Below are 20,432 nucleotides of genomic sequence, written 5' to 3'. Positions count from 1 at the left end.
AATGAATCTGAGAAGCCACGCACTCCTAAGCAGTCATTCTGCAATGATAAAGTTGTGTGAATTTGTGATGGAAGAAATGACCACACGACACTTAAAGAGGGGGGAACGTTATCTGGGCTTGTCAAGGGAAGGCAGCATTGCTTTATGGTGTGTGTGGGAGGAGAGGAGAGAAATGAGATCAGAAACTGCTGCAAAAGGTGAATGGTGGTCAGCTTTGCAGCGCTGACTTCCCCACCCCCCCCCCCCCCCGGCAGGAATGTGAGGTCAGAAGGCTATAAAGGTGCAAGCCCTGGGTGTTGGAAGCCCCTTTTTCCACACGCAGGCAAGGCAGCACCCACCTTCCCTCCCCTAGAGGTGGCGAATACCAGGTTGGGTTAGGACCTCCTGTGGGCATTGTGCTAGTCGCTCATTTTTGGTGGGGCTGGGAAGGAATTTTTCTCACACCACCAGATTGGCTGAGGTGGAGTGAGGTTTTTTTCACCTTCCCCACAGCTGGTGTCAGGGAGGACCTTTTCTGGTAAAAAGAAAAGGTGGTAGGCTCGATGTCACAACTTATTTTGTAAATGAGGGGCGGAAGTCCAGTGCAGGTACTTCATAGGGAAGGCATCCAGTGACCAGATAAATAGCCTGGTAAAGGACTTAAAAGGAGGTGCTGGATAAAGGAACGGAACAAAGGAGGTGGGTTGGGGACACCTATGATTGGTACGGCAGAGAGCCAATCCCACCTCATTCTTATAGCTCACCTTAACCCTCTTACGAGGGGGGTGGGTGGTAAGGTCCAAGCCATGGGTTGGCTGGGGGGAACCTGGATGGAAAATGAAGGGGGACTGGTGCATTGAAGTCAATAGGAATTGCAGATGCTTAGCACTTTGCAGGAGATGTCACAAGTTATTTATAGTACAGTCATGCCTATTTTCTGCTGCTTGTCTTGTGTGTACCGAGGCCACAAAAGAGTAACGTGGACATGGTAAAGCTGTGCAGAATGATTAATTCAGTACTAGCAAATGCTGTTTAAAAGGCCCAAGGGTGTAACCCATACCAGAAAATACAGGGCAAGGATGGTGTGATCATTATAGCCTGTTACCTTAAATTACAAGGTGGAGTGAATCATCTGCGCTCTGTATGCTAGCCGTTAATTGTAAGAATATGTAAGTGTGTGCCTTACTTTACTTCAGCCTTTAAGGGTTGAGCCTTGTGGTTCAATGTAGCCTACTATTTGCAAATTCCTTTGGGAGTCTCCTGGATCAAAGGTGCTGTTATAAATGCATCGTCTTAATAATAAGAGGGCCGCAATTATCTGTAGAAAATAACACTGGGATAGTCATGATGGCTCCCTGCAAATAAAGAGAACCTGCAATTATCATGGGAATAAATCTTTAACATGTAAATGTACAATGTCACTGATTTGTTAAAATTTGAACAATGAAAACATTCCTCTTTTAAACTCTTAAAGCAGCAATTTCATTATTGACACATCATGCCTATGAGCAAAATTATGCACTGGAATATGGAAATGCTGGGTCCCTGACCAACCTGTAAATTGATGTTAAACTCCTATTTTCTGCAGGTGAAACTGCTCCAAATTCTAGCTGACAAAAATATTCCTAATCTTTATTAAAGCACGGGCATTACTTGGGATGTGTGAAGAGCCTTTGTTTAATTTTCATGACTGTTGCCACCACTCTGCTGCTTTTCTTGGAGCATAAGATAAAGTCAGTGTGTACCATCACTTTCTGAAAAATGTTATGCTGTGCTATTGGAATTGTTTAATGCATGTTTAGAGAAGCATGAGATCTGAAGCTGACTATGTAGTTTCATGTTTTCTCTCTCACTATTTTACCTTTGATCCTGCTACCATTGAGTCAACACCAAACCTCCCATAAGGCAGGATCAAGCCCTTAGATAAAACATACAGCAAAAGTAGCTTTCATAAGGAAAGGCCTCAATTTAAAGGCTATTAAATCAATGGACATTGTCTCATCAGCTTTGGATCAGGCTTCAAACAAGAGGTTACAGTAGAAGCACCTCTGAATTCTGTTTTGATCTTATGTCTTACAGATTAATAAAGAAGCTGATTCTGGGGTTTTTGATTGGATCACAAACCATTCCAGCATTTTTTTATTTTGCCAAACCCTTACACCCCTAGTTGGGTAATCAAAAGCCGCAAAGCTGCTGTCCACGTGGACTGGTGCTGAAATTTCTCGTCTGCCTGCCAGAGCCTCTCCAGCTAAACCCAGAGACATGGCAACGAATGGAACAAAAGTTGCAGATGGACAAATCTCCACTGAACTTAGTGATGCTTCCATCACCAATGACAAGCCTAAAACGTTGGTAGTGAAAGTACAGAAGAAGAAAACAGATATTCCAGACCGAGACACCTGGAAAGGAAGATTTGACTTTCTTATGTCCTGTGTGGGTTATGCCATTGGCTTGGGGAATGTGTGGCGATTTCCATACCTTTGTGGCAAGAATGGTGGAGGTACACATTTTATTTTATGCTTGTAGCCTGCAGTATATATTTAGACTAGAATGCCCCACAAAATGTTCATTTTAACATTAAAGTATAAGTTGCTGCTAATCTTTTTTCCATCAATAAAAATAAGAAAATTAATTGTTTGCTTGGTGTTGCAGGAAGGGTGCCATCAAGGAACTGGTTATAGCTCCTTGATTCTCAGGGTGGATTTCACTGCTGTGGGGCCTGTGGAGGTCAGAGCAGCCTGGGGCCTAGCAACTTTAATTAATCATAGCTGGAGCACATTGCAGTGCTGCCTCCTCACCCACTACACCTGGGCCGAATTTGTGGGGAGATGGTGCGAGGGCTGGTTACACCAACTGTGAGCTTCCCCATGGCAGGGTAACTCTCATCCAGCCAGATCCAGCTACTTTCCTTCCCCTTTGTGCCACCTGAACTATTTTAAAAGCAAGCAATCCAAATTATATTAGGTGAAGTCCTTTTCTCCTTGACTTTCTACCTCTTAGGGCTACTAGTTGTTCAGAAAGGCATTCATGCATGTTAGCAATTTTGAATAATCAAAATAAAAATGAAAAAAAATCTGCTGTATAATAGCTATGGAAGTATTGGACTCTTCATAAAAATGTAGATTTAAGATGAATTTTCACTGTAATGGACCACTTACTGTATTCCTTTTAGGAGCATTCCTGATTCCATATTTCCTTACTTTAATTTTTGCTGGAGTTCCACTATTTCTTTTGGAATGTTCCCTTGGTCAGTTCACGTCTGTAGGAGGCCTTGGAGTCTGGAAGCTTGCTCCAATGTTTAAAGGTACAATATGAGATTTGTATTAATATCTACCGTTCTGATACTTCTAGGTCACAGAAGCTGTTCAAAGCACTTACTCAGAGCAGATAACAATGTTCCTTCATTTTTACTTTGCTCATTTTTTTAAAGAAACATCTGATTTTCTGAAGTGGGGCTGAAACTTTCAAAGTCATCTAAAGGATTTAGACACTGATTCCAGTAAAATTAATAGAAGTTGGGCATCGAAATTTCTTGAGTAGTTCTGAAAATCTCAGAATAAATGTTTTACGTAGTCTTATAAATTTTATATTTCTGACAAATTATAGAATAGTAAAGATTGTTTTGAATAGTACTATGTGGAGGAGGTATAAAACATAATGGTTTCAGTTCATAGCCGTGTCAGACAACCTCCTTTTATCCTGGTTCATATGGGTTTTCAGCCCCTATTATTTATTAATATTATTACTTGTATTACAATAATGCCTAGAGGCCCCAATAGAATAACTTTAAGTTTGAACCTCAGAGCAAAACTTAGTCCAAACTTCTTAGTTTTCCCTGGTTTGAGATGCCAACAATGAGAAACTGTGAGTTTTGTCTTGGTTGTAAATGAAACCAGGGCACCCAGAGCGAGGGCTTTGGGTTAGTAGTGAAACCTGAAATGAAATAAGTTTCAAATATGTATTCAAAAGTTAGTTCTGCTCCACACTACAGTACACATTTTAGCTTTCCTGCATTGCCATCTGTGTGTGTGACTTTCCCCGTACTTACTCCTACCTTGTCCCCCTCTTGTCTGGATTACTGCAATAGGACTACAGCCGGAGAGCATCTTGGAAAATTCAGGTGATGCAGGTTACAGCTTACATAATGGTCTTTCCCAGATAACACATTACATCTGTGCTCTACAGTGTACACCAGATCTTCTCCAGGCACAATTCAAAGTACTGACTTTGGTCGACTGTCTTTTATGCTTTGGGTCCCATGTACCTCTGAGATCAGCTTGAATGTTATACAGGGGTTCCCGTGGGGAGCTGAGGGTGGGGCATTCTCAGTGGATAGCCCACAACTCTGCTCCCTGCCTTTGGTCCGACACAGCCTGAGTTTGCTGGCTGCTACGGGATACTCATTCTATGTCCACAGGCATTTTCTGAGGTACCAGGTTGAGGTGCGGTGACTTACTTGAGGAAGCAGTGTGATAGAGTGTGTGGGGTTGTGGGTTGGAAGTCTTTTCATATGTATTGAAACATAGTACTGCACATACAACTAGGCCTCATTTTTCAAAATTACCCACTAGTTTTGGGTGTCAATTAGAGGGACCTAGGAGATGTTTGTTTTTGTTATTTTCAGAAGTGCTAAGCACCACAACTCCAGTGGAAGTCAATAGAAGCTGCAAGTGTTTATCATGTCACAAAATCAGGAATCAGGTGTCTCAGTTTGGGCACCCAAAACATGAATCACCCAAAATTATGTCCACTTGTTATAATGTTAATTCTAGAGTTTCAGCTGGGTGCATGATCAATAAATCAATACAATGTAATTGTTCTGCGTATGATGTTTCCCCTTTGTATGCCACCATTTGTATTAGTGCTGATGTTGTTAAAAACATTGCCAAGAATAGCAGAAAAATCTTTAATATTCACTGTGTTTTGTTTTGTTTTCCTGCAGGTGTGGGGTTAGCAGCTGCTGTCCTGTCTTTTTGGCTAAATATTTACTACATTGTGATTATTTCTTGGGCCATATATTACCTATATAATTCATTTACTACTGTAAGTGTGTTTACTTTTGTTTTAATAGAAGAAGCAAAAACTTGTTGCTGATAGCTGATAGCTGCTTAATCCAATCCACCTCCTTGTAAACATCATTGTGGATTTAAAAAATAATCTTTTTGAGAACTAAATTGAATGGAACCTCTTTTATTTAAGTAGAGAAAGTTTAAAAAACATAAACAAAGTACACAAAAACTCCCTTTTTCCCCAAAAAAATTTAGAATGAAAAAAATTTATTCACAGTTTTTCATGCAAAAAAATTACAAAATGAAACTCGGTGGAAATGTCATTTGGATTCAGTTTTAATAAAAGCCAAAAATTTCCAAAATATGGGAATTTCAGATTTTTTCTCTCTATTTTCAATCATGATTGTATGGAATGAATGAAGTCTAGGGTCCCTTAGACACCCACCTCTTTTTTTCTCTTCCCTTTTCTCCTTTTTTATTCTGTAATTTCTCAAAACTTCTCACATTTTGGAAAAGTTAAAGTGACAATGTTGCATTGTTTCATTTTTCCTTTTGCCACTCTGTAACTTTTCCAATGTTAACAAAGTTTTGAAAAGATACAGTAGAAAAAGTGATGGAGAAAAAAACTTTAGACATTATTCATTTTGTTGCACTTAGTGGGGAAAAAGAAGGCAGAAAAATCGGGGAAAAGGAAATTCAAAATGTTTTTGGTTTTCAAAAACTGAAACAAAACAAATTTCAGTTTGACATAAGTTTTTGTTTCATTTCAAAATTTCAAAAGTGTTGTCAAAATGCTGTCTAGAGACCAAAAATGTTGTCAAAAGACATTTTTGTGCAAAATATTGTGTTCAACGAAACCCTATTTTTCATCAGAAAAATATTGCAGTTGAAAAATTTAAATGAGCTCTAAAGTTGAGTATTGTTTTTGTCAACAAACAATATCACTAAAATAAAAGTCTATTATAACTGGAACTACAGTTGGCCCATTGAAATTTTGGACTTATTAATTTCATATTTATTATTAATAATGTATTAAGCACCATTGCTGTACAACTGGACCCAATCATGCAGTTTTTATGAAGTTATTACCCAATAAAAACTCCTATTAAAATGAATGAGAGTTTTGCCTGAGGACAACACACTTCTTGCAGAGCGCAGTCTAAATCAATCTTCATTCTCTTCCACTATATGCTGAATGGAATTTCATAGAAATTTAAGTGGTATTTCACCCATATGTGTGATCTATAGATTGTATGAGATGCCTTCCATTTAGTTCTCATGAGAGCAAGTATGGGTAAAACAGGTCTGATCTTGTGTTCCTTATTTACAAAGATGCTCCACCCTCCTCCCCCAAACAGAAAGAAAGAAAGAAACAACAATGTAGCACTTGGTCAGCACAGAACAACAACTCCTCTTTAGAAATATTTTTCTCTATGCTGCCATGTTGTTATAAGATAGAGGCCCAGATTCTCTGGGCTGGCCAAGCTCTGTTCAGCAGAAAACTGGGTGGGGGAGGACAAAGATAGCTTCTCTGCACCTTTGTTGTTCCCCAGTCCTGAGATTGGTTCAGTTCCCCTCAGTGCATTTTAGAGCAGCCTCAAGGCAGTTTGTAACTCCAGAGAGGTCGTTTGGAAGCCACGGATTGCCAAAGTGCAGTGGTACTCCAACCATGCCCCCCACCAATGCGGAGGCCCAGGAAGCATGGTTCTGTACTACCCAGGAATCATCTATATAGGGGGAAACTTAAGGAGATCAGTTAAACCAGCTGTATGACTAATTTGTGCCACTGAAGTGTTTGAAAGGTGCCATGGCAGAGCCAAGAATCTGGCTCAGTTTGTTGATGTTTTGTTGTTCAGTATTGTGCATGCCACAATGGAAATTCTGAATGCAGCTTTCATTAGTCTCTTTTGACTTGGCTTTTCTAAGGAAGCTTTACTTTGCTTCTCGTTATTTTCTATAGTTCATATTTAAGAAACTTTTGTTTTCTATAAATTTTAAAAAATGGGTAGAAAAAACAATTTGGTAAAGCCACTTTCCAAACACACTAAATTGAAATGAATACAGACTCCATCAGAACTTGCATCTTGTTTCTGGACAACCTCGTTAGTTAGGGACTTAAGGTGTTTTCATGATTCATAGATTTAAGGCCAGAAGGGACAATTATGGTCATCTAGTCTGAGTTCTTGTATAACACAGGCCATAGAACGTCACTCAGTAATTTCTGCATCAAACTCATAATGTCTGTTTCAGCTATAACATATCTTTTTGTCTTGATTTAAAGACTGCAAGTGACAGAGAATCCACCAAAAAGAAAAGGAGTACTTGTGGCACCTTAGAGACTAACCAATTTATTTGAGCATTCCTAAGTGAGTTGTTCCAATGGTCAGTTACCCTCACCACTAAAAAAAAAAAATTGGGCCTTATTATTAGTCTGAATTGGTCTAGCTTCAGCTTCCAACCACTGGATCTTGTTATGCTTTTTCTGTTACATCTAATATCAGAAATGTCTTCCGCATGTAGATACGTGTAGACCATAATCAAATTGCCTCTTAACCTTCTCTTGGATAAACTAAATAAAATGAGGTTCTTGAGTGTCTCACTATGAGGCATATTTTCCAGACCTTGAATAATTCTTGCAGCTCTTTTGTTGAACCCTTTCCAGTTTTTCAACATTATTTTTGAAATAGGGACTTAAGAACTGGACACGATATTTCAGTAATGGCCTTGGTAATGCTGTATACAGAGATAATACGACCTCTCTACTCCTGCTTGAAATTCCTCCTCTTATGCATCCAGAGATTGTGTGTGTTCTCTTACCTACTTGTCCAGTTGGCTATCTACCATTATCCCTAAGTTCTTTTCAGTGTCACTCCATTTCAGAATATTGTCTCCCATCCTGTAAGTGTGACGCAAGTTCTTTGTTGCTAGATATATGACTGGCATTTAGCTGTATTAAAGTGCACATTGTTCAGACAAAGGTGTACTTGACCAAACAGTCCAGATCAGTATGTGTAACTGACCTGTCCTCATCATTATTTACCTCTCCACCATTTTTTATGTGATCTGCAAATTTTACTAGAAATGATTTTATATTTTCTTGCAGATTATTGATAAAGATATTGAATAGCATTGAGTCAAGAACAGGTTCCTATAGAATCCCACTAGAAACACCCCATAGGATAATTCTCCGTTTATTTATACAGTAATTACTTTGAGATATATCAGCTAACCAGGTTTCAGAGTAGCAGTCGTGTTAGTTTGTATCCGCAAAAAGAACAGGAGTACTTGTGGCACCTTAGAGACTAACAAATTTATTAGAGCACAAGCTTTCGTGGGCTACAGCCCACTTCATCGGATGCATAGAATGGAATATGTATATCTTACTATATGTTCCATTCTATGAATCCGATGAAGTGGGCCGTAGCCCAAGAAAGCTTATGCTCCTGTTCTTTTTATTAGCTAACCAGTTGTTGAGCCATTTAATTTGCACTATACTGATTTTGTGTAGTGCTGATTTTTTATAGGACTAAGTCAAATGCTTCACAAAAGTCTAAGTCTGTTAAGTCAATACAGCAGCCTTTATCAATCAAAACTGTAATCTCAAAAGGCATCAAATTTGTTTCTTCACCATCCTTTATTTCTTTACTGCTTGCATCCCATATCAGTCTTTTCATGATCTTGCCCAGCATTTATGTCAGGCCAACCAGCCTATAATGTCCTAGGTGATCCCATTAACTCTTTTAAAATATTTGTGCAACATGAAGTTTTTTTCCAGTCCTCTGGAACTTTCCCAGTGTTCCAAGATTTATTAACAATCAATTTGAGTGATTCAGAGAGCCCCTCAGGCAATTCTTTTAATACTCGTGGGTGTCCTGTTGATTTTAAAAGGTTTGACTTTAACAGTTTCTGTTTAACGTCCTTCCCAGTTATTAATGGAATAGAAAGTATTTCCTTATCACTGTAAGATATGAATACATCATCCTGCTTCTTTACAAATACAGAACATAAATATTTATTGAAAACTTCTGCTTTTTTCACTCATGATTGACAACTGTACCATCATTATCTAATATTGAACAAATATAATATTGACCTTGATACCTGGGAACCTACTAGAGCAATGTATAAAAGATTCCATTTGCAAACACTTGGAGGATGAAGGGGTGATCACTAGCAGCCAGCATGGATTTAACAAGAACAAATCATGCCAAATCAGCTTGATTGCCTTCTTTGACAAGGTAACTGGTTTGGTGATAGGGGGAATGCAGTGGATATAATATACCTGGACTTTAGCAAGACTTTTGACACAGTCCCAGGTGACATTCTCATAAGTAAGCTGAAGAAATGGGGGCTCAGCGGAACTACCATTAAGTGGATACATAATTGGTTATACAGCTACAAACAAAGAGTAACTATTAATGGAATGATGTCAGATAGGAGGGAGGTCTCAAGTGGGGTTCCACAGAGATCTGTTCTGGGTCCAGTGTTATTTAACATCTTTATTAATGACCTGGATGTAGGAATAGAGAGTATACTGATCAAATTTGCAAATGGCACAAAGCTAGGGGAGGTTGCAAACATTTTGGAGGATAGAAATAAAATTGAAAGGGATCTTGATAAATTGGAGCACTGGGCTATAAACAACAAAATGAAATTCAACGAAGACAAATGTAAGGTGCTACACTTAGGGAAGATAAACCAAATGCACAAATACAGAATGTGGGATAACTGGAAGTTGTGGTGGGTCACAACCTCAACATGAGTCATCAGTGCAATGCTGTTGCAAAAAAAATCAAATGCAATTTTGGGTTGCAGTAACAGAGGCATAACATTCAAGTCACCAGAGGTGATAGTACCACTCTACTTGGCACTGGTTAGGCCTCAGATGGAGTACTGTGTCCAGTTTTGGTCACCGCTGTATAAAAAAGACTTAAAGAAACTGGAAAGGATCCAGAGGTGAGTGACAAGTATGATCAAAATGATGGAATGCAAGCCATATGAGCAAAGGCTGGAGAAACTGGGTATGGTTAGTTTGGAAAAGAGATTAAGAGGGGACATGATAGCAATCTTAATATACTTGAAAGGCTGCCATTAGAAAGATGGAGAAAAATTGTTCTCTCTTACTACAGAGGGCAGGACAAGAGGCAATGGGTTCAAATTATAGCATTGTAGATTTAGATTAAATCTCAGGAAAAACTTCCTAACTGTAAAACCAATAGGACAATGGAACAGACTGTCTAGGGAAGTCATGGAAGTTCCTTCACTGGAGGTTTTCAAAAAGAGGCTGGATAGCCATCTGTCTTGGATGGTTTAGACACAACAAATCCTGCGTCTTGGCAGGGGGTTAGACTGCATGAACCTTAAAGTCCCTTCTTAACCCTATGGTTCTATGAGACTATGATTCAATACCAATGTTAGGATTTTGTTTGTTGATGATGCATTTAAAGAATTTCTTCCTATTTTCCTTAACCTTACTGGCCATAGATTTTTTTTGTCATTGATACCTTTCAGCTTTCTTAAACATTTTCTTAAAGCGTTCTTAAAAAATTCCCAAGTATCATTCACACTTTTATTTTTTCCTCCCACTCAATTCTGCTCAAGATTGCTTTCAGCTCTGGGCAATTGGCCCTCCTAAAGAACCAAGTTTGTTTGTTTGTGACTATATTCTATTTGCACATAACATTTTCTGGATTTTACATAACATGTTCTTCATAAGACAAAGTTGTTGGTAGTCTGGTATATGCTGGGAGTGTAGGATTGGGGTCTAAATTGGAGTATTTTGATTTTCAATTCCCGTGAAGTCTCTGATAAACTCACTCTGTATGCTGTAACATGTGCAGTAGTTTGCAATAATGTATAAAATCATTGGCTTCCAAAAGTATGACTGTCGACAGGGTATATATTTTATTGAGATCAACATTGTCCAAAATTACTTGCACAGATATTCAGTCATTGGATTCTGGTTTTTATCAAAACATCAATTCTTAAACTAAGGAACACTGTTGTATAAAATACCACTGGAAAATATCAGCTGTAGTTCAAGTTCCTGTGAACATCTCTCCTCCTCAGTCTGAGAGGAAAACTGAAACCTTTGGAAATGGTGTGCTCAACAATAGTCACATTTCATTACCTTTAATGTAACAATGACTCTTGAGGTCCTCTCCAGAGCAGCCGTAGCTTAAAGAACTGTCAATACACTCTCACATTGTGAGAGGCATAGCTGATTCTGAAACATTTTTGGCTGATATGGTGAAGAAAGGAGGAAACATTTTTACATTTGATTCATATAATAGAGAAGAAAAATAACTTTTATGGCAGGCATTCCCCCAGGGACATACATGCAGTGCAGAACTCAACCTACATTAGTTTTCGAGTCAGCTGTCATTCCTAGTCAGAGGATATAACTGAGGTAATTCTTACTTGTAAAACATTGTCAGTAGTTTGACTCATATTTTTTCTTTTTAAATAGACTCTTCCTTGGAGACACTGTGGAAACTCATGGAACACAGAGTACTGTTTCTCCAATTACAGTATAGCAAATACCACCAACATGACAAGTGCTGTGGTCGAATTTTGGGAGTAAGCAGAGCAGAATCTCTCTATACATCATTTGTGTGCATATGCATAGTTCAGCTTGTTATAATACATATACATACTCACTTTGGAATAAGCAGTTGTCAAATGCACCATTCTTTTTGCTGATTCTAGACGCAACATGCACCAAATGACAGATGGATTGGAAAAGCCAGGGCAAATCCGATGGCCATTAGCGATTACACTGGCAATTGCCTGGATTCTAGTGTATTTTTGCATCTGGAAGGGGGTAGGCTGGACAGGAAAGGTAAGATTTAGAACTGTTGTACATGCTTTTAAATTGAAACTGTGCCTATTTTGCTCAACCAAGTATTCTGAAAATTCATAAGGTAAGATGTACTAGTGACAGCCATCTTGCTGGAAAATGCCTCTGAGATATTGAATGCTGCCTTACTATAAAGTATAAAATCTTCTATTTTTTCACCCTTGGATCTCTTTGCAACAGTGTATGAAGGGTTTTGATAATTATTCAAAAATTACTTGATAATTACTAACAATGAGAGAGAGACACCAGATGGGTGAGGGAATATCTTTTGTAGCATCTACCTCTATTTGTGAAAGGGGCAAGCTTTCAAGCTTCACAGAGCTCTTCCTCAGCTCTGGAGAAGGCAATTAGAGTGTCCAAGCTAAATACAAAATGGGACAGATTGTTCAGCATAAGAGTTCACACATGTTGTAGAACTCCACTTAAAATGAAGAGGGCAGTCGCCCACTCATCTCCTGGAACCAACACAGCTACAACACTGCAAACAATGACTAAAAATGTCCATACAAAAATGATGGAAAGCTTCACGAAAAATGCGTCAATTTAAAACCATGTAAAATGGATGTAGATGTGATGTACACCTCCCTGCACCACAGTTGGTGAATCTGGCCCAATATGTTTAGTAATCTACCTGTACCTGTCACCTGTACTTTGCACAAAATCCTGTGCATAAGAAGAAATTCACAACTTCATACTTTGGATCAACAAGTAAGTGCCCGCTTAAGTGTGTGTGTGTGTGGTGGGGGGGAGGTTATAGTTTAAGGACTTGATTCTTAGCTACCCTAAGGCTTCTTTGCACCACAATGGCAGTGTAAAGGGGAGCAGGTTGGTAACATCCAGTTTGAGGCCCCTTTAGCCTGCCAGGGCAGGCTAAAACAGCCTTAGAATACATGAGAATCAGGCAAAAAAAAACCCCCTGAAACATGCAACAGTTTTGAAATTCTCATTCAGGGTCTTCTGTGACCATTAATACTTATAAATCCCATACTAGACCATTAAGTCCTTATGTTAAACCTTAACTCTGCCACGAGGACTTACACTTTCCAACACTCCTGTATTCTCATTACTATGTACCTATACTATGAATATCCGCTGGTGATAGTAATATAATTTCAGTGTATTTACCAAAAACTACATTCACTGTACATTAACTATATGAATTTGAAATGTAGCTACAGTATAATTCTGAGGCCTGGCCTTTATGCAGCTGCACGCTGGGTTGGAAGAGGTACAAAGAGCCTTTCCCCCTTGCACAGCCCTTGCTGGGGCCAGTCAAAATTGCTGTCATTGTGCTTCAGGGAAGGTAAGGACTACTCCCTCCCTACTTCCCTGGGGATGGCCTGGGACTGGGAACAGCATTTAGCATAGACCCTTGGGCTTCATCGTGTTCTTATGTTGTGCCCACTACCTCTTCTGTGACTAAAAAACACCTCCCCAAATGAGCAAGTCCCGGGAAGAAGTGCCATGGAGGTATGTGCTGCTGCAGCTCATTGTCTGTAGCAGCAGCTGCAGCCTACTGCTGGGTTGGGGTGCAGGATTCTACACCATCAGTCCCCACATAGGACATTGGCCTTTGTGCAGGGGACCAGGATTTGGCACACCAACAAGATATAAAACACTATCATTAGGCAGCAAAATACACATAACTGAAAGGAGCTAATTTAGTGAGTGCTAAGTGTATGTCTGCTCCCTTCATATAGACTGATGACAACATGCAGACGATTTGTCACTTATCTGAAGAGAGAAGTAAGGCTATGTCTACGCTACTGTGGTAAGTCAACCTAGGTCGACGTAGCTTAGGTTGACTTACTGCAGTGTCTACACAGCGCTGGGTCAACGGGAGACACTCTCCCATTGACTTACCTTACTCTTCTTGTTCTAGGTGGAGTATCGGGGTTGACTGGAGAGCGCTCTGCCATCAATTTAGCGGGTGTTCGCTAGACCTGCTAAATCAACCCCTGGTGCATTGATCCAGCGGTAGTGAAGACATAGCCATAGTATAGTTGTCAGATTCAGACTCCACTCTAGTGATGTTACCATACTGCACTTAAGTGAACTTCGCACGTAAACTTTGATGTGGCCAACTGAAGGCCTTCTTACTGGTCAGTAAGAGCCAGGCTCCACGTTAAGGTTAAGCTGATAGTTGGATTTAGCCTGTTCAAAGAAAATGGCTGCAATCCAGAATTTCCCTTCTCCTCCTCCTTTCATACTTTCCAAGGAGGCAGCTAATCCATTTTTGTGGCCTGTCTTCCCAACAATCTATCCCAGGGCTTTTGGAAGCCAGATGATGTCAAGATCCACTGCAGGGCAATTCTGTCACCAACAAATGTCTTCCACCTCTCCCCTCTGCCTGATGTAGGAGCAGATCCCTGCTAGCAGGGATAGAACTCACGGGATGGGAAGAACAGAGGCATATGGTGCTCTCCTCCAGGCTGAGCTCTGCATGGCAGTGCTGGTGCTCACACTGCCAGCAATGAGGACAAGAGCAGTGTGAACCAGTGCCTCAGGGGCAACCCTGCCCTCTCCCCAGCCTCTGGCCCTAAGAGCAGGTGGCAGAGCAGTTGGAGGGGGATGTTATTTACATTTGGTAAGTAGAGGATTCTGGACCTGGTGTATGGGAATAAAGAGCAGTATACCGTCACTTCCCCACCAAATTTGACCCTTGCCCAGTATTGCAGATTGAAAAACAAATCTGGGTTCCTATCACTGTATTTTTGTGAAGCAGATAGCTAAAGCTACTGAAAGTTAATGCAAAGAGCCCATTCTAACTCCATGCTTACAATTCCTTGTTTCTTTCTATTAGGTGGTATATTTCTCTGCTACTTATCCATACATCATGCTGGTTATCCTGTTCTTCCGTGGAGTGACACTGCCTGGGGCAAAGGAAGGCATTTTATTCTATATCACTCCTAACTTCAGTAAGCTTTCTGATTCTGAGGTAAACATTTAATCCTTGTAAACCAAAGTTCAATGCTAATTGCTCACCATTAACAAAGTACCTAAGCAGCCACCAAAGTGTACATCTACACATAGTAAAAAAAATTTGCTTTCTCCAATTAGGTCTGGCTCGATGCTGCCACTCAGATTTTTTTCTCCTATGGTTTGGGTCTTGGTTCACTGATTGCTCTTGGAAGTTACAACCCTTTCCACAACAATGTTTACAGGTAAATGTATTGTTATATGTATTATAGTAGGACTTAGACATCCCTACTGAGATCGGGGCCTCACTGTGCTGGGGGCTGTACAAATATGTAGCAAGAAACATTTCTGGGTCCTAAGATCAAAGAATCTAAATAGAAAAGACCAAAGTAGTAATATCCCCATTTTACTAATAGGGAATTGAGGCCCAGAGAAATTATGTGACTTGTCCAAGGTCACAGAGAAAGTATGTCAAAAAACTGAATCCAGAAGTGCTGAGTCCCTAGTCAAGTGCCTTAACCATTAGACCATCTCTCAATGAGGATAATAGAAATCCTGGAAGGTAATCAATATTACTTTGTTTATTAGTCTAATGTACCTTTTTCTTTGTTTCAGGGATTCCATCGTAGTGTGCTGCATAAATTCATGCACAAGTATGTTTGCTGGCTTTGTTATCTTCTCTATTGTTGGATTCATGGCTAATGTCACAAAGAGGCCTCTTGAAGATGTTGCAGCATCAGGTAGGCAACCTATTTCTTTAAGCAATTCAGTGGCATCCATTAGTCTGTTTGCAGCAATATATATTTTATCCAATAATTTCATTTAATTATTTGTTCACATTTAAGATAGTCCAAGAAAGATTATAGGGCTTGCTGGAGCGCAAGACTCCCATGCTGCTTTGCAGTTAAGATAAAGATGTCTAATGAAGAATGGAATTTCATTGTGTAGTAACCCTTAACCTATTTTGAAATGTAATTTTACAATGTACTAACGCCAAGATTTATAACGGATTACATTATCCAGTAAAGGCCATATGAAAGGACTAACTAGCAGGTGTTGAGACAGGTGGAAAGTTGCAATGGAACAGGGAACTTTGGAAATACCTTTGAGATTTTGCTTAGTTTATTTCAATGAACTAAAAATAAAAGTGAGGATTAGTTGAAATATTCATGTTTTCACCTGGTTTGGAGCTAAACCATGAATCATCTCAGGTTCACTCAGAAAACTTATGATATTGAGAAAGTTTTCCACGATCCTACTTTGAGTTTCCAACAAAATTAGGCTGGTTTCACCATTTTTGTTCCAAACATTTGCACAACCTGTGTGTACCAAAAGAGGCAATCATCAGGGGCCAGAATCAGGGTCATCCTTAGGATTTATGGTGCCCTATGCAGTACTATTAAACCGGTGCCCATATGCCCGACGGCAACCGGGGCTCCTATGTGTATTTTAGATAAGGGTGGTCTTTTAAAGGATTTATTTTAAAAACTATGTCTGACGGTACAAGCATTTAAGGCTAAAGATGAATACTTAGATTGTGCATCTAAACATTTATGCAAGGATTTTTTAGAGATGTGATTTTGTAATCTTCAGCAACACACTAATGAAATATTTTTAAAGCAAATTTTAAACTAAGGTCCTGTAGACTAACATGTTCTGAGTAAACTAAATATTGCAGTAATGCACAACTGTTTTTGTCAGTAAATTAAGAAACTGACAGTATCTACCTGGGGGTTGGCAAATGCCTGCTAAAGGGCTTCATTACCACTTGAATGGCCCTTTAACAGTTTCAGTGTTGTGCTAATAGGTCTGGCAGGCTGGAAGCCTTTTTCACTTTTAAGTACTAGATCCCCTCTGGAGGAAGACTCAACAGGCTGCAGCAGCCAGCTGTGTTGGGAGCCTGCAGGAGGGGTCAGAACAGGGATAGGAACAGGTGGGTAGTGGACACTAAGACCCAGGGGTGCCCCAAATTTTTGGGTGCCCTAGCAGTGGCGTATGCTGCATATGCCTAACGACGGCCCTGGCCAGAATAATAAAGAATGAAGGGTAACAAGGATATAATTACTCCCAAGAAATTATGAGGAAGAAAGACCATCCTTCAGACTGGACGTGTGCTGTGGATATAAACTGTTCAGGAAGGACAGATATGGGAGGAAAAGTGGAGGAGTTGCATTCTATGTAAGAGAGCGGTATGATTGCTCAGAGCTCCAGTATGAAACTGGAGAAAAGCTTGTTGAGAGTCTTTGGGTTAAGTTTAGAGGCGAGTACAACAAGAGTGATGTCATGGTGGGCGTGTGCTATAGACCACCATTTCAGAAGGATGAGGTAGACGAGGCTTTCTTTGGACAACTAACTGAAGTTTCCAGATCACAGGCCCTGGTTCTAATGGGGGACTTCAATCACCCTGACATCTGCTGGGAGAGCAATACAGCAATGCACAGACAATCCAGGAATTTTTTGGAGAGTGTTGGGGACAACTTCCTGGTACAAGTGATGGAGGAACCAACTAGGGGCCATGCTCCTCTTGACCTGCTGCTTACAATAGGGAAGAATTGGTAGGAGAAGTAGAAGTGGGTGGCAACCTAGGAGCAGTGACCATGAGATGGTTGAGTTCAGGTTCCTCACAAAAGGAAGAAAGGAGAGTAGCAAAATACGGACACCGAACTTCAGAAAAGCAGACTTTGACTCTCTTAGGGAACTGATGGGCAGGATCCCCTGGGAGGCTAATATGAGGGGGAAAGGAGTCCAGGAGAGCTGGCTGTATTTTAAAGAAGCCTTATTGAGGGTGCAGGAACAAACCATCCTGATGTGCAGAAAGAATAGCAAATATGGCAGGCGACCAACTTGGCTTAACAGTGAAATCTTCGGTGAGCTTAAACTCAAAAAGGAAGCTTACAATACATGGAAATATGGACAGATGACTAGGGAGGAATATAAAAATATTGCTCAAGCATGCAGTGGTGTAATCAGGAAGGCCAAGGAACGATTGGAGTTGCAGCTAGCAAGGGATGTGAAGGGTAACAAGAAGGGTTTTGACAGGTATGTTAGTAACAAGAAGAAGGTCAGGGAAAGTATGGGACCCTTACTGAATGGGGGAGGCAACCTAGTGACACATGATGTGGAAAGAGCTGAAGTACTCAATGCTTTTTTTGCCTTGATCTTCACAGACAAGGTCAGCTCCCAGACTGCTGCACCAGGCAACACAGTATGGGGAGGAGGTGAGCAGCCCTCAGTGGTGAAAGAACCAGTTAAGGACTATTTAGAAAAGCTGGTCCAGAGCTAATGCATGCAAGGGTGCTGAGGAAGTTGGCTGATGTGATTGCAGAGCCATTGGCCATTATCTCTAAAAATTTGTGGCGATTGGGGGAGGTCCTGGATGATTGGAAAAAGGAATATATAATGCCCATATTTTAAAAAGGGAAGAAAGACCGGTCAGCCTCACTTCAGTCCTCAGCAAAATCATGGAGCAGGTCCTCAATGAATTCATTTTGAAGCACTTGGAGGAGAGGAAGGTGATCAAGAACAGTCAACATGGATTCACCAAGGGCAAGTCACGCCTGACCAACCTATCTTCTATGATGAGATAACTGGCTCTGTGGATATGGGGAAAGACCGGGTCAGCCTCACTTCAGTCCTCAGCAAAATCATGGAGCAGGTCCTCAAGGAATCCATTTTGAAGCACTTGGAGGAGAGGAAGGTGATCAAGAACAGTCAACATGGATTCACCAAGGGCAAGTCACGCCTGACCAACCTATCTTCTATGATGAGATAACTGGCTCTGTGGATATGGGGAAAGCAGTGGATGTGATATATCTTGACTTTAGCAAAGCTTTTGATAGTGTCCCAAAGTATTCTTGCCAGCAAGTTAAACAATTATGGATTGGATGAATGGACTATAAGGTGGATAGAAAGCTGGCTCAATTGTCAGGCTCAACAGGTAGTGATCAAGAGCTCGATGTCTAGTTGGCACCAGTATCAAGCGGAGTGTCCCAGGGGTCGATCCTGGGGCCGGTTTTCTTCATCTTTATTAATGATCTGGATGATGGGATTAATTGCACCCTCAGCAAGTTTGCAGATGACACTAAACTGGGGGGAGAGGTAGATAAGCTTGAGGGTAGGGATAGGGTCCAGAGTGACCTAGACAAATTGGAGGATTGGGCCAAAAGAAATCTGATGAGATTCAACAAGGACAAGTGCAGAGTCGTGCACTTAGGAAGGAAGAATCCCATGCACTGCTACAGGCTGGGGACCGACTAGCTAAGCAGCAATGCTGCAGAAAAGGACCTGGGGATTACAGTGGATGAGAAGCTGGATATGAGTCAGCAGTGACCCCTTGTTGCCAGGAAGGCTAATGGCATATTGGGCTGCATTAGTAGGAGCATTGCCAGCGGATCGAGGGAAGTGATTATTCCCCTCTATTCGGCACTGGTGAGGCCACACCTGGAGTATTGCATCCAGTTTTGCTCCCTGCCTCCCACTACAGAAGGGATGTGGACAGATTGGAGAGAGTCAACGGAGGGCAGTGAAAATTATTAGGAGGCTGGGGCACATGACTTACGAGGAGAGGCTGAGGGAACTGGGGTTATTTAGTCTGCAGAAGAGAAGAGTGAGAGGGGATTTGACAGCAGCCTTCAACTACCTGAAGGGGAGTTCCAAAGAGGATGGAGCTAGGTTGTTCTCACTGGTGGCAAATGACAGAACAAGAAGCAATGGTCTCAAGCTTCAGTGGGGGAGGTCTAGGTTGGATATTAGGAAACACTGTTTCACTAGGGGGGTGGTGAAGCACTGGAATGGCCTACCTAGGGAGGTGGTGGAATCTCCATCCTTTGAGGTTTTTAAGGCCTGGCTTGACAAAGCCCTGGCTGGGATGATTTAGTTGGTGTTGGTCCTGCTTTGAGCAGGGGATTGGACTAGATGACCTCCTGAGGTCTCTTCCAACCCTAATATTCTATGATTCTGTATGAAAAACTACAGGGATGTTCTTCCATAGATTTTATTAATTATGTGCCTCTCTGTGCATGTGCTGTCTTACTAACTGTTTGATTAATACATCCAATGAAAGCTGACTTATCCCAAGTCAGTTGTTGTTGAACAAATCTGAACTTGAGGGAATGTTACTCATTGAACTTGTAATTGCAATGAAAAATTCTATTGATTATTGGTTATTTATTAATTTGTTACTGATTATTGACAAATTATTGATCACAATTGATTATCAACATATTTAATATTTCCCCATTAGGCACTTCAGCTCCTTGTTAACTCAGTTGCACCTTATACAGAGAGAGAGAGAGAGAGAAAGAGATGAATATGAATTGTTTCAAGTCTCTCAAGGCAGTCCAGTATAGGCCCCTAAAGCAGTTAATATTGAATGGGATGACTGCCTGAGTCGCTTACTAGCAAACCCAGCTCTTAGGGCACCTACTAGGGATTCAGCTTGTGCTAAGGAGAATGGATGACAGGGACTGCTACTTACAGGAGACAATATTAACAAATGGGGACACGTTCAGGCAGTCTGGTGCTTAACTGGGTGTTAAACAGGTGTGAAAATCTGAGCAACAACCCTTTGCTGTGGTGGTTCCCAAAGTAGAATAAATACAGATGAAAATGCAGTGACAATCAGTTCCATTTGTCTGTTTTTACTCATTCATTCATTATTTCATTGT

The 20,432-nt window shown here is 40.7% G+C and overlaps 1 protein-coding gene across 4 annotated transcripts in view; it reads left to right on the top strand.

Moving 5' to 3' along the window:
• SLC6A1 (solute carrier family 6 member 1) overlaps window positions 1-20,432 on the top strand; it is a 109,086-nt gene that overhangs the window by 61,459 nt on the left and 27,195 nt on the right. For all 4 annotated transcript variants that reach the window (XM_074958194.1, XM_074958195.1, XM_074958197.1 and 1 more), the window contains 8 exons: window positions 2,059-2,479; window positions 3,152-3,283; window positions 4,922-5,022; window positions 11,458-11,567; window positions 11,697-11,829; window positions 14,651-14,785; window positions 14,908-15,011; window positions 15,382-15,506. In XM_074958194.1, the coding sequence (XP_074814295.1) occupies window positions 2,242-2,479; window positions 3,152-3,283; window positions 4,922-5,022; window positions 11,458-11,567; window positions 11,697-11,829; window positions 14,651-14,785; window positions 14,908-15,011; window positions 15,382-15,506 (1,078 nt within the window). In that variant the 5' untranslated portion in view covers window positions 2,059-2,241. The remainder of the gene's footprint in view (window positions 1-2,058; window positions 2,480-3,151; window positions 3,284-4,921; window positions 5,023-11,457; window positions 11,568-11,696; window positions 11,830-14,650; window positions 14,786-14,907; window positions 15,012-15,381; window positions 15,507-20,432) is intronic.

Source organism: Natator depressus, chromosome 7 (assembly GCF_965152275.1).
Source record: "Natator depressus isolate rNatDep1 chromosome 7, rNatDep2.hap1, whole genome shotgun sequence".
Lineage (NCBI taxonomy): Eukaryota > Metazoa > Chordata > Testudines > Cheloniidae > Natator > Natator depressus.
The sequence above is the reverse complement of the archived record's forward strand: the minus strand, read 5'-3'. Positions and strand labels throughout refer to the sequence as shown.